Source organism: Macrobrachium rosenbergii, chromosome 45 (genome assembly GCF_040412425.1).
Source record: "Macrobrachium rosenbergii isolate ZJJX-2024 chromosome 45, ASM4041242v1, whole genome shotgun sequence".
NCBI classification, from domain to species: domain Eukaryota; kingdom Metazoa; phylum Arthropoda; class Malacostraca; order Decapoda; family Palaemonidae; genus Macrobrachium; species Macrobrachium rosenbergii.
The window spans coordinates 18,437,707-18,453,070 of record NC_089785.1 but is presented as its reverse complement, the minus strand read 5'-3'; the positions used below and the strand labels follow the sequence as shown (position 1 = coordinate 18,453,070).

General features: G+C 37.2%; 1 protein-coding gene across 1 annotated transcript in view; it reads right to left on the bottom strand.

The window, feature by feature from the left end:
• Window positions 1-15,364, bottom strand: part of Mct1 (Monocarboxylate transporter 1) — a 99,947-nt gene that overhangs the window by 7,960 nt on the left and 76,623 nt on the right. Inside the window, 6 exon segments of the mRNA XM_067088546.1 lie at window positions 1,360-1,522; window positions 3,517-3,711; window positions 5,066-5,119; window positions 5,154-5,257; window positions 6,486-6,629; window positions 9,941-10,060. Of these exon segments, the coding sequence (XP_066944647.1) occupies window positions 1,360-1,522; window positions 3,517-3,711; window positions 5,066-5,119; window positions 5,154-5,257; window positions 6,486-6,629; window positions 9,941-10,060 (780 nt within the window).

Here is a 15,364-nt window from a genome sequence, read left to right as displayed (position 1 = left end):
TTGGCTACAAGACAGAGAGAGTTTTTTTTTTTTTATAATATCTCCATGTCACTCTCAGGCAAGGACATTCCAGAGATTGAGAAATCAAAGGAACTTCAAGAAGTTGAAGAATCTAAAGCTATTCACTGCTGACCTCGAAAATCATGGATATGAAAATTGAAACCCTTGGACAAGAAAGTGTGAAACCCTTGAACAGGTAAGAGTGAAACTCTTAGGCAGGAAAGAGTGAAAACTTTGGACAAGAACGAGTGATAACTTTGGACAAGAAAGAGTGATAACTTTGGACAAAAAAGAGTGATAGATAACCTTGGACAAGAAAGAGTGAAAACTCTGGACAGGAAAGAGTGAAAACTTTGGACAGGAAAGAATGAAAACTCTGGACAGGAAAAAGTGAAAAATTTGGACAGGAAAGAGTGAAAACTCTGGACAGGAAAGAGTGAAAACTCTGGACAGGAAAGAGTGAAAACTCTGGACAGGAAAGAGTGAAAACTTTGGACAAGAAAGAGTAAAAACGTTGGACAAGAGAGTGATAACTTTGGGCAAGAAAGAGTGATAACCTTGGACAGGAAGGAGTGAAAACTCTGGACAGGAAAGAGTGAAACCCTTGGACAAGAAAGGGTGTAAACTCCGGACAAGAAAGAGTGAAAACTTTGGACATGAAAGAGTGAAACTCTTGAACAAGAAAGAGTAAAATCCTTGGGCAGGAAAGAGTGAAACCCTTGGACAGGAAAGAGAAAACTTTGGACAAGAAAGAGTGAAAACTTTGGACAAGAAAGAGTGAAACTTTTGAACAAGAAAGAGTGAAAACCTTGGGCAGGAAAGAGTGAAACCCTTGGACAGGAAAGAGAGAAAACTTTGGACAAGAAAGGGTGAAAACTTTGGACAAGAAAGAGTGAAACTCTTGAACAAGAAAGAGTGAAACCCTTGGGCAGGAAAGAGTGAAACCCTTGGACAGGAAAGAGTGAAAACTTTGGACAAGAAAGAGTGAAACTCTTGAACAGGAAAGAGTGAAAACCTTGGGCAGGAGAGAGTGATACTCTTGGGCAGGAAAGTAAAAAGTTTGGACAAGGCAGAATGAAAACTTTGGCAAGGAAAGAGTGAAAACTCTGGACAAGAAAGAGTGAAACTCTTGAACAGGAAAGAGTGAAACTCTTGGGCAGGAAAATAAAAACTTTGGACAAGGTAGAATGAAAACTTTGGACAAGATAGAATGAAAACTTTGGTCAGGAAAGCATAAACCTTTGACAAGAAATAGGATAAGCCATGAATAGGAAGGAGTAAAACCCTTGGACAGGAAAGAGAGAAACCCTTAGACAGGAAAGAATGCAAACATTGGGTAGGAGAGAGTGAAACCCTTACATGGTTGAGAGGCAGCCATCCTCGCCGCGTCTGCGTTGATCAGATTCTGGTGGATTGGGTTGAGGTTTCCGTGAGAAGCGATTCTCTGGATGTTGTTTGAGGTGTGACTCTGGCTTATGAGGTTCATGTCACTCATGTTTTTCTTGAGTTCTTCACCGGTCAACTGGAAGAGAGACGGGACGTTAATATGAGAGGCTGAGGAGGAATTTCAATTTGTCCTTTTTCAAAAAACAATGAAAAATTTTTGATCAATAAAGTGACATATACAGATTAAGAAGATTTTCAGGTGTGCTTTCTGTGCAAAACAAATTAAATTACACTCGGTAACAAGTTTACAGAGAGAGAGAGAGAGAGAGAGAGAGAGAGAGAGAGAGAGAGAGAGAGAGAGAGAGAGAGAGAGAGAGAGAATTTAGTTCTTATTACTTTTGAGGTATGCAACAAACAAATACTATCTGAAGTATACAACTGATGGTGACAACATACACTAAGTGAGAGAGAGAGAGAGAGAGAGAGAGAGAGAGAGAGAGAGAGAGAGAGAGAGAGAGAGAGAGAGAGAGAGAGTAATTCAACTGAAAGACTGGCTTTAGGCCACACTAAATCATAGGATTCCTCCAGCACTGCAAATGTTAATAAAACTCATGAGGACATATCTTATGTAACCAAGATTCAGGAAAAACAAGAACTCTAACGTGCTGCCAAAGAAAAAAAATAAGTCATTCTCAAACAATACGTGAAAGGGTACAAAGTACTGGCAAGCAAACAAATTATTTTAGTTAACAGGGTTACCATTACAAACTGACAATTCTGAGAGTCTTAGTCTCACAATGATCCCTACTTGGCTGAACCTTAAAATGCCAGGTATAATAATGGGCGAGCCTAATTGCCACTAATCACCCCAAGGATATTTAGAAAATTAAAACTAGTAAATTGGATGACATGAACAAGCTAGGTTGTAAACAGACCATCCATAATTTTAATCTTAACTGTGTAATGATACCTCTAAGGCAATGCAATGCAATGCACAACTTCCCTAATGCATTACTACCCTAATACAATTCTTGTATCTTAATAATTTACTTACATTTTTATTTATTTATTTATTGATTTGTAAATTATTCTGTTTTTCTAATAACTGATCTCTTTCTGCATTTTCCATTACCTTCTGTTACTTCTTCCGAATGAACACCTTAATATTCTTTGGAAGCTTGAATTTCAAGTCACTGGCCCCTGTGAGCTTGTTCCATATGAATACGGTTCATCCTCTGAATAATAATAATAATAATAATAATAATAATAATAATAATAATAATAATAATAATAATAATAATAATAATAAACCCCATTGTTAATCAACAATTTCAAAGTTGTTTCCAATGTGCAGAAACTCAAATTAACACTCCACAGAACATTCTGGATTTGGAAGCAACTATTTCTAGGATACCAAGCGCACACACTACAATAAATGCATCAACAGAGCACTATCTAGTTAGCTTTCAAACTACTAAGTCACTACGAGGGATTGGTAGTGCAACATGTACTTTAATTGGGCATATTGTTGAAGTGAAGGCAGGGGCAGTATAAGCCCTAGGTCACACACTACCTAGTTAGCTTTCAAACTACTAAGTCACTACGAGGGATTGGTAGTGCAACATGTACTTTAATTGGGCATATTGTTGAAGTGAAGGCAGGGGTAGTATAAGCCCTAGGTCACACACTAAGTTGGCTTTCAAACTACTAAGTCACTCTGAGTAGTCACTTTAATTTAGGTTAGAATAGACCGGATTAGGTTTGTTGCCTACTCCATTACATCTTGAAACTTCGATTTTGTTTCAATACCTATCATGCCAATGAGGACTGACGCATTGTAAAAACATGCACAGAGTACAGTTGCTCTCGTTTTGGGACTGGCTGGGAAAACGTGAACATTGACAAGGCTCTACTGTAAATCAACAGAAGGATACAAGTGATTCACAAGGCAACAACCAGTTAAAGGGCATAACTATCTATCTAGCTGGACAGCAGGCAAACGACATGGATTGTATTACCAATAAGCTGACTTTCACCAATAACGTAATACCACACAGAAGCGCACTAATGCCGCGACTCCCCTTTACCACAGAAGACTTGTGTCGCACATGTCCAAATTACCTGTATTACCTGTATCTTTGGCAGGTCATTCATGGGCATCAACTCATCTTGCTGGATCGGGACGCTCGACGCTTCAAGGTCTGGAGGGGTATTGGTGCCCGGGAGGTTGTCTTCCACGGGCCTGAACATGGCGCCGAAGACCACACAGTTCAGCATGATGCCTGAGATGATGACGAGGGAACTCTGCCAGCTGAATTCATTGATCTGGAAAGAGTCAAGACTCCATTAATGGTTTGGCAGCTGGTCAACTCGTCAGAATGTTCCTCTGAGTAAAATCAAACACCTTGGAATTACAATTCGACGTAATTCATCCCATTAACTTTTGGCTACAGTGGGTCTTACAACACAATCAGTTTTATCTGACTTGCTTTTGACTTCAAGGAAACAAATTGCATTAATATCAAGGACAATTTCCTAACATTTGGGCAAAAGGACAAAAGATGAATTGCTGCTAAAGGTTTTTCAAAATGATGGCAAGCAATTTTTCAGTTCAAAAGAATTATGATATCTGGAGTACATATAGTACATACATACAATAAGTTGTACACCATATGTTCCATAATTCATAAAGTCAGGGAATATATCTGTACAGTTATTAGAGATCTGCTGTATTTACTTCACTTTTGTGGCAGACATAAGGATAACATGAAACCTGAGAAAATTTTATAGTAAAATCATTCTGTGACTGACAAACAAATGATCTTCTTTAGCAAAAGCTCTATGTGAGATCAGACATCCTTTTACACCTAAGGTTAATCCAATTTTGTAATTAAACGACATATACCTCCAATTACTTACTAAATAGAAAACTAAAGAAAAGTAAAGCAGCCACTTCACACAACCTAAGCACAATCCTCGCCGGCAAGATGCTGACCATTTTAGGTATGTTACACCACATGCACACTCTATTGCTTCCCGGTTATCAAGTTCCTTCCTTTCAAGTACAGTACTTTAAGGGCTTCTTACTATGTACCTACAGACAACCCTCATTAAATGTAACTACATCCCATCCACATACTTGTACTTGTTGGATACCAATGCCCTTTACAGTATCAGAAGAGATATCTACCAAAAGGCTACATCCCCACATACACAAACACACACACACGTCACACACACTATGACTAGTCACTGACTACATGTCTAACTAATCGCATTTAAAATTTTACACTAAGTGCACACATCCTTGTGATTCTTAGGTATCAATGCACTTTTATATCGGCACTTAACAAGGCCATCTTACCAGTAAACATACACACTGCTTCCTTAGCAACATGATTAATTCAGCTGCGTACCTCTGAAGTAAACATGAATTTCTTACAAGTAGAGGAAACGTATAGAGGAAAGATACACATACACACAGGCACTTTCATACTTCACAAACATCAAGACCCATCCTCTCTCATGCTTTGGTGAATCTCACATCCCATGCTCCTTCCTCGTTGTGTTTATACAACAGACATCTTACCAAGTACTCTACTAGACCCTTCTCTCATGCTGCTGTAAACCCTAGAAACCAAGACCCTTCTCCACAGCACTGATACAACAGACATCTTACCAAGTACTCTACAAGAGGTGAGACCCTTCCCTCAGGTGAAAGGAAACCAAGACCCTTCTCCACAGCATTGCCACAGAAACTGCTATACAAGAGGTGAGAAGGCAAAGCCAATCTGAGCCACAGACTGCTATCGGTCAAAGTAACCCGTGACGCAGACGATGGCCGGGAGATAAATCAAGCCAAAACCGAAACCTGCAATGCAGAATTTGTTTTAAAATGGAATAAAGGTAAAAGTGCAGATTGGGGACATATTTCAACGGGGGTACATCCTAACCAACTCTACCTTAACTTTAGATGTCATGCCCTGACATGGCCTGGGGAAAGGGGTGGGGGGGAACCTGCCTCCTCAGACCACATCCCCACAATGTGATGTATTATTAAAAAAGTATTGTAATGATGTTTATTCTCTTAATGGTACTAAATAATTAGCTAAAAATCATAGCTGAACTTATGGAGAAAAGTCTTTATTTTACATTATAATCAAAGCATCTGCAAATACAAAGCAACATTAAAAAATGATTGAAACACTAGTTTTCAATTATTTTTTGTGAAATTTGTAATAATGTTTGAAAATCATTCGGACAGGTTGGCAGGCCTGCAGGGAATTAGGAAGATTGGTAGATGTGGCAATGTAAGAAAGGCTGGTATGCCTGAAGAAGAGAATGGAAGCTCATAGAATGGAGTAAGAATGCTGATAAGCCTGGAAAGGAAAGACAATGATGCTAAATAAGGGAATGGGGACGGGCAGAAGCAGGAAAAAGTCAGAAAGGGCTGTGAAACTGACGGCTGGGGAAGTTAGTATACCTTAGTTTAACCAGACCACTGAGCTGATTAACAGCTCTCCTAGGGCTGGCCCAAAGGATTAGATTTATTTTACGTGGCTAAGAGCCAATTGGTTACCTAGCAACGGGGCCTACAGCTTATTGTGGAATCCGAACCACATTAGAACGAGAAATGAATTTCTATCACCAGAAATAAATTCCTCTAATTCTTCATTGGCTGGTCGGAGAATCGAACGCGGGTCCAGCAGAGTGCTAGCCGAGAATGATACCAACCCGTCCAATGAAGAACTACTGACAAAGTTAAAAGTTAAGTATATCTTAGTTTAACCAGACCACTGAGCTGATTAACAGCCCTCCTAGGGCTGGCCCGAAGGATTAGACTTATTTTACGTGGCTAAGAACCAATTGGTTACCTAGCAACGGCACCTACAGCTTATTGTGGAATCCGAACCACATTATAGCGAGAAATGAATTTCTATCACCAGAAATAAATTCCTCTTATTCTTCATTGGCCGGTCGGAGATTCGAACTCGCGACCAACAGAGTGGTAGCTGAGAACGGAACCCGCTCGCTCAACGAGGAACTGGAGCTACTGGGGAAGGCTAGTCGAATCCTCTCCAACACGGAAATGCACTTACCTACTCCCAGGCCAATTGTAACGTACAAGGTCTCTACGTTGGGCGCCCCTATTGATATGAAGAGAGAGACAGAAGCCAGAAGAGCCCCTACTATGGTTACCCATCGGCATCCGAACTTGTTCACCAGGATACCTGCCACTGGACCTGAAAAGCATTTGCTGAGTTAGACCTCACTTGCCAACAAATGAATAAACAGTGTAATGTTGAATGAAGAATAACAAGATGGAAAGTTTAGATTCATACGGGATGGAATAGAGCCAGTTTTCAGGATAAAAGAGTGGAAAAATATTCTTTTACAATGGAGGAGGAAGGCTGGTAGGCCTGTTCGGATTGTCAGATAGCGATTCTGGCTGCAAGTAAGAAGGGAGGTTGGTAGGTGTGAAAAGGAGAAGGAAGGTTGGTAGCCTTGCAGATAACATGTAAAGTTGGTAGGCCAGCAGGTGACAAGGGAGATTGATAGGGGTGAATAAAGGTTGGTAGGCCTGAAGATAACTCGTAAAGTGGGTGGGCCTGCAGGTGACAAGGAAGATTAATAGGGGTGAAGAAGAGAAGGAATGTTGGTAACCCTGAAGATAATCCGTGAAGTTGGTAGGCCTGCAGGTGACAAGGAAGATTGATAGGGGTGAAGAAGAGAAGGAAGGTTGGTAGGCCTGAAGATAATTCGTGAAGTTGGTAGGCCTGCACGTGACAAGAGAATTAAGGTTGGTAGGCCTGCAAAAGGAAGTAAGGATATATCTGGATTACCACTATTATTACAACTATCATGTAAAAAGTAATGTAGAACAGCTTCGCCACCTTACTTGATATACTACCCCAGTGTGCTACAAAATGAAACAGGTAAAAAAAGAAAACGACACACACACACACACAAAACAAAACCAGTATTTTCGTGGTATTGATGATTCAGCAGAATCTTTGCCAAAGCAACAGTCTTGGTGGTTGTTTCTTGCTTCAGAGAGAGAGAGAGAGAGAGAGAGAGAGAGAGAGAGAGAGAGATTGACTGTTATAAGGAAAGAGGGAGATTAGCAGTTGTAAAGATAAGTTTTCCCCATAGGCATTCAGTTTGAGAGAGAAAGGTTTTTGTAAGTTTATTATATATATATATATATATATATATATATATATATATATATATATATATATATATATATATATATATATATATATAATATATATAATAATATATATATATATATATTATAAATGCAGTAATAACGGACCTGCAACACTCTTTGACGAGCCAACATAACTACCAAGACATCTTGGTCATTCAAATTTGTAAATAATATTATATATTATAATATATACCCTTTCTGTTTTTCTTAAGAGAAAAAACAACAATATTTCAATTGCTGAATCATGGATGACACTTTTCAAAAAAATGACGTATTCCCCTTTCCTAGTTGCAGTCTTCCATTCGACTTTTCAACGTATTCTCCGACCTAGTTCGACTAGTCGACCACCAGGTACAAACCTCATGTTCAGACCAAGAGATGTACAATGGGATTTAAGAACTTAACTTATACGATCTTATTTATCACGTATTTCCTTTGTTTTCATTTCATTCTATAACTATAGACATTCTCTCTCTCTCTCTCTCTCTCTCTCTCTCTCTCTCTTTAAGCAATTCTACTTTCAACATATCTCCCTTGGTTATATTTTATTCTATAATTGCAGACGCTCTCTCTCTCTCTCTCTCTCTCTCTCTCTCTCTCTCTCTCTCTCTCTCTCTCTCTCTCTTTAAGCAATTCTACTTTCAACATATCTCCCTTGTTTATATTTTATTCTATAATTGCAGACGTTCTCTCTCTCTCTCTCTAGGCAATTCTGTTTTCAACAGATAACTGTAGACATTTTTCTCTCTCTCTCTTTATGCAATTCTACGTTCAACACATCTCCCTTGTTTATATTTAATTCAATAACTGTAGATTTTTTTTTTCTCTCTCTCTCTCTCAGCAAATCTACTCTCAACATATCTCCTTTGTTTAAATTTCATTCTATAATTGCAGACGTTCTCTCTCTCTCTCTCTCTCTCTCTCTCTCTCTCTCTCTCTCTCTCTCTCTCTCTCTCCTCCGTGGGTGGAGCCAAGCCAGCACAGCGGCGACCGGCAATCTGACTCCATCCTGAGTCCCGTGACTCAGTCCCTTGCCCTGACTCACGCACTGATGTTCTCGGCGGAGACTGCGTATGTCTTGCGTCTTACATTTTAAAACTTTAAGGGCGGATGTCCGTCGTGTGTCTTATTTTCAATACTGAGTGTACACTGCATGTATAGCTTAGAGTACATTATAGTTGCAGTGCTGGGAGTATTATATTCGCTTACATAAACGCACAAAATTTTTATATATATATATATATATATATATATATATATATATATATATATATTATATTATATGTATGTATATATAATATACAATCTATATATATATTTATAAATATATATATATATATATATATATATATATATATATATATATATGTATATATAATATACATTTATAAATATATATATATTTATATATATATATATATTATATATATATATATATATATATATATATATATATATATAATATATATATATATATATATATATATATAATATATATATTTATATATATATATATATATATATATATATATATATATATATATATATATATTTGTATTTATATATATGTATAACTTATTTCTTTACTAACATATTTAACATATGGCTATAAAGTTAAATTAATGTCAAAATAACAAAAGTCACGTGTTCTCAAAACCTTCGTCAATCTCTCAATACATTTATGCAGCAATGTCATTAATATGATTGATATTTTACTCTACTCTTTTAATTTCCATGAACGGTGCTTCGCATTACTTTAGATAATTCTTTTCTAGACCTGCATAATGCAATTCTCGATTGCCACCCCCAACCGACTCTAAATAAAAACTAAATGTATGACTCACATTGTTGCCTTGACTTATCCATCTCATTTAAGACACTTTAAGTTTTTTTTAATTTGCACTTTTCTAAACGATGTGTGGATATTTGTTTGCCCTTTCACTCTGGCTCCACATCAAAGCTTGTCAAATCTTGTCAGAAGAATATATATATATATATATATATATATATATATATATATATATATATATATATATATATATATATATATATATATATATATATATATATATATATATGTATATATGCTGAATGTGAGGTTGGTAGCACATGTCCTTTTCCATCCTATCTGTAACCCACACCACTCTACAAATACCCAGGTACCTAAATAACTACTTTGGTCAACAGAGAGGCGAGGTTGAAACTACAAAATAAAGTTACCCTTCATAACATGAAACAATTTTCAGCTACAGGGAAAAAAATATATGCAAAAAATCAAATGAAATATGGTTATATCTGGCAATGATCTGAAGGGAGGGTCACCACATGACGTCATCATACCTGAGCCCAGCGTCACCCCAACCAAGATGGAGGCAATCCAGGAGGTGGCAGCCTTGGTCGCGTCGTAGTACGTGACGAGCTGGACGAAGTAAATGCCGAAGGTGTAGGTGAAGCCATCAGCTGTAGAAGAAGAAAATAAGTCGGTTAGAGATCCAATAATAATAATAATAATAATAATAATAATAATAATAATAATAATAATAATAATTAACTAAATTTATCCGTCGAATGACCACTGTGTTATAGTAATTCTGATCTCATGAAAAAGTATAATTTTTGACAACCCTTTGTATGGGAACCTGAACTCTATATGAGTATAATCTTGAACAGCTCTACAGGTCATAGGGGCAGCAGGGAGTGTTACATGAGCATAAGAGCGTAGAGAAAGAATGAAATAAAGGGATGCTGGAAAAATGAAGTGAAGAATTTTATTAATGAGAGAAAAAGAAATTAGGAGATAGAAAGATGAAGATGTGAACATGAATCTTAAAGAAAATAGACTGTAATTTTGGGAGTGAGTGCAGAGTGGACGGTTAATGAGCAAATGGATCTGAATTCATAATAAAAGTATAAAAGGTGACATCTTTTTCGTCACTGGTTGTAAAATGCAAGTAATGGGAACAAGTACAAGAACTCAATAAGCACCTATTGCGAAAATAACTTTACGTACGTAAAGCTGGTCATTAAAACGTTAAAGAATGGAGAATCATCACAATGATCTGATTAAACTTGTTTTTTCATACAGATAGGGTAAATGCGGTCATCGACTTGATACCATTTTCCAGCCCGGGCCTGAAGGAAACTAAAGAAAATGGTATGTGCGGCATAGTAGTTAAAGAGTATGACTAAGTGGCTGACCATGATGAACATGGCACACAGTCACGGGAGAATTTGTAGGTCATGTAAAAAAAGAAAACAGAAATAAAATCATAATTATTGTAAGAGGTAAAAAAAAGCATTGGTATAAAATTTTTTGGATGGAAAATGAAAACAACACAAATGTAAACACAGTTTCACCTTATAACATTTCAAGCCATTGCCGTGGAAGTGCAATGCTTTCAATACGCAGAGTTATGTTTCATAAAAGTAAATGTCACTTGTAATGGAATTTCTCTCTCTCTCTCTCTCTCTCTCTCTCTCTCTCTCTCTCTCTCTCTCTCTCTCTCTCTCTCTCTCTCTCTATATATATATATATATATATATATATATATATATATATATATATATTGTTGTTGATTTATAGCTTTGTTGATTTAGCTTTGTTGATCATGTCATCTACTTTCAAGCTTGTTGTTTGAGAATGATTGCTAATGTATACTAATAATAATAATAATAATAATAATAATAATAATAATAATAATAATAATAATAATAATAATAATAATAATAAAAATAATTTTTTTCTTTATTGTCTGTGTTCATGTAAGTGTCTACAAAGCCGAGTCCGCCCTCTTTGCGTGATCATTATTATTATTATCCACAACGTGCAAACATAAATACCGTACAATTTAAGAGGCCATCATAAACTTGCACCGAAAGCTTCCGCAAAAGCAAAGACCAAAGACTGAGTCATTAAAAATGAATAAAATCACTCACTACAATTTCCAGTGAATAAAAAATGAACGGTGAAAAATGGAAGTGTGGCGTGTATGGTCTTACTGTTGCGTGTGAATAATCAGCTCGTTTCCGAATTTAAGAGAAAGACTCCGCGTTTATGACCCTGAGCTGCGTATATAAATGCGACTGGCATCGATCGGTTGTCCTTTCAAACCAGACTAACGAATGGACGGGTTGTCACCAAAATCGGCTGGATTGATTCTCTGTCACTGGAGAATATGCACAGAAAGTTTCACAGAAAGTTAAGGGAAAGGATAAAGAATAAGAATAATAATTTTCATGTATTTGCCTCAAGAGGGTCATTGTGTGATAATTTTGTTTTATGGGATGTTCTGCTATTATTATTATTATTATTATTATTATTATTATTATTATTATTATTATTATTATTATTATTATTATTATTATTATTATTCAGAAGATGAAGCCTATTCATATGGAACAAGCCCACAGGGGCCATTGACCTGGAATTCAAGTTTCATAAGAATGTGGTATTCATTAGGAAGAGGTTTTGTTAAAGAGCTCATTAATGTATTTCTGATTGTATATGTGCTTGTATATGTGTATTCACATATGCGTAAGGATGACATCTGAGGAATTATGTTCATGTTTATATAACAATATAAATGTACACTTGCCTTCCTTTTATATTAAAGTGATTTCTGCAATTCAAAATTCTATAAGGGTGCTCGATACTGTTAAACACTTACACAAAATTTATACAGAGAGAGAGAGAGAGAGAGAGAGAGAGACAGAGAGAGAGAGAGTTGAAAGATTAAGGAGAATGTCTGGGTATAGTCGTAAAAGAAGACACTCTTTATTCTCCTGTATACATCAATATATTCAACAAAAATTTTTCGGCTATAACCTTCAACCAACCGCTTCCAAACTGCACGTGAAGAGAAAGGCAAATGAAACAAAAAGTTAAATGAGAGAGAGAGAGAGAGAGAGAGAGAGAGAGAGAGAGAGAGAGAGAGAGAGAGAGAGAGAGAGGAACATAACGAGGTCTCACATGCAGATAACATCGCGTTCGATTTTGTATGGTTTCCAACGTCACGTGAGATCGCCTTCGAGGGCCAAGGCTAAGTAATGCCCCGGTCACGTTTTTCTTCCGTGTCGGTTGGCGCGGCGAAGCCAGGTGATGTGTATGCATAATTCATACATACATACATACATACATACATATATATATATATATATATATATATATATATATATATATATATATATATATATATATATCATTTGAGCTGCAATAAAATAATATTTGGTGTTGATAATAGGTAAAGTAACCTAGAATGCTGGAATGTAGTGGAAATGTTCTCTCTCTCTCTCTCTCTCTCTCTCTCTCTCTCTCTCTCCTTATTCTTACACTTTCTGCAACAGTCCAACTAAAATCATAATCAATTTACTCGATTAACGAAACGAAAAAACACGAATTAACAGAAGAATAAAAAAACTTGAGCCTTTCATTCTTCAAATCCAAAATTAAACACACCAATTCAAAAATAAATACACAGCAAAGATTTTTTTTCAAAACACGCCTCGTCCGGCCAATAACACCTCTATACCGATGTTTTCGGCTGGATAGAAGACGCCAAAGGCTTGGCTATAACCACAGAACTAATCTAAGTTTGGCCGTGAACCAGTACTAACGCGCCCCAAAACATGGCGGCTTCGTTTGAGGAAGGACGTAGCCTTGATGTGTTTTCAAAAACATTGGTACCTGGAGGTCTAGCGAGTCTTTATAAAGATATTGGCTCCTAGATCTTTAATGAATCTTTTAAGATATTGGCTCCTAGATCTTTAATGGATCTTTTAAGATATTGGCTCCTAGATCTTGAATGGGTCTTTAAAGACATAGGCTCCTGGATCTTTAACCAATCTTTAAAGACACTGGCTCCAAGATCATTAGCGAGTCTTTAAAGACACTGGCTCCTAGATCTTTAATGAACTCTTTTAAGATATTGACGCCTACATCTTTAATGGGTCTTTAAAGACATAGACTCCCAGATCTTTAACCAATCTTTAAAGGCACTGGCTCCAAGATCATTAGCGAGTCTTTAAAGACATTGGCTCCTAGATCTTTAACCAATCTTTGAAGACACTGGCTCCAAGGTCATTAGCGAGTCTTTAAAGACATTGGCTCGTAGATCTTTAACCAATCTTTAAAGACACTGGCTCCAAGATCATTTGCGAGTCTTTAAAGACATTGGCTCCTAGATCTTTAACCAGTCTTTAAAGACACTGCTCCAAGATCATTAGCGAGTCTTTAAAGACATTGGCTCCTAGATCTGTAACCAATCTTTAAAGAAAATGGCTCCTAAGTCTTTAATCATTCTTTAAAGACAGTGGCTCCCAAATCTTTAACGTCCCTAAAGACAATGGCTCCTAGAACTTTAGAGTGTCTTTACAGACAATGGCTCCTAGAGTTTTAATGAACTTTAAAGGACAACGGCTCCTGGAACTTTACTGAGTCTTCAAAGACTCTGGCTCATAGGTGTTTTAAAGAGTCTTTCAGGACAATGGCTCCTAGATCTTTGACGAGTCTTTAAAGGCATCGGCTCCGAAATCCTTCACCAGTCCACAAGGACATGGGATCCAGATCTCTGACGAGTCTTCAAAACGCATGCGCAATAAATTATTTTATGAATCCTTGGCTTAAGGGGGTCGGCTCCAAGTTCTTTGTGGATACATGAAGACTTTGGCTCAGTAATCTTTAACGATTCTTTAAAGGCACTGGCTCCAAAGTCCACTGCAAATCCTCAAGGTTGCTATAGCTGGAATCTTCTTTTATGGTTCCGTGGTCCAGTGGTTACCTGTCTCACCTTACCAGCCAGAGTCGTAGGAACCAAAAGGTTATGCCCTTCTAAGTAGGAAAAGAGCTTAAAGGGAAAAAAATATGATGGTGAACTTTAGGTAGCCTACTAATTATTCTGACAATTACGGCCAAAAATAATGGCAATGATATTCAAATAATAAATAATTACACTACCACTATTACTGCTATTGATGATTATAACCATCACAGCCACTACTACTAACAACAAGTAAAAAAATGACAGTCAGTTCTCAGTACATCGTATGATCAAGGCCACTGAAAACAGATCTATCTTTCGGTGGTCTCGGTATGATGCTGCATGAGCCGGGACCCATGAAACTTTAACCATGACCCGGTGGTGGCCTATCCTATATCGTTGCCAGAAGCACCATTATGGCTAACTTTAACCTTGAATAAAATAAAAACTGCTGAGGCTAAAGGACTGCAGTTTGGTATGTTTGATGATTGGAGGGTGGATGATTAACATTACAATTTGCAGCCCTCTAGCCCCAGCAGTTTTTAAGATCTGAGGGCGGATAGAAAAAATGCGGACAGAATAAAGTGCGGACGGACAGACAAAGCCGGCGCAATAGTTTTCGTTTACAGAAAACCAATAGCAATAACGAGCATACCCGCAATTGATGTCAAACTCACGAAACGACGCCGCGCCCAGCATAAACAACTTCCAAGCCGGTTTACACACACACACACACACACTCTCCCTCTCTCTCTATCTCTCTCTGGGGCTGCCAAGGAATTCGTCTCCCAGCGCGCGTAAACACAAACTGTAGACTATTTATATAATTCTGACCTATATTTTTCACTAGTTCAATATTTGCGCTACGAGTGGGTCGCCCCATTTTTTTCTCTTTACTATTATTCTCAATATTATCACTGTCATTACCATCATTATGAATGCTATTTTTTCTACTTCTTCAACAACTGTGTGGATATTGCCGACTGTCATTTTTTTATCATGTTATCTC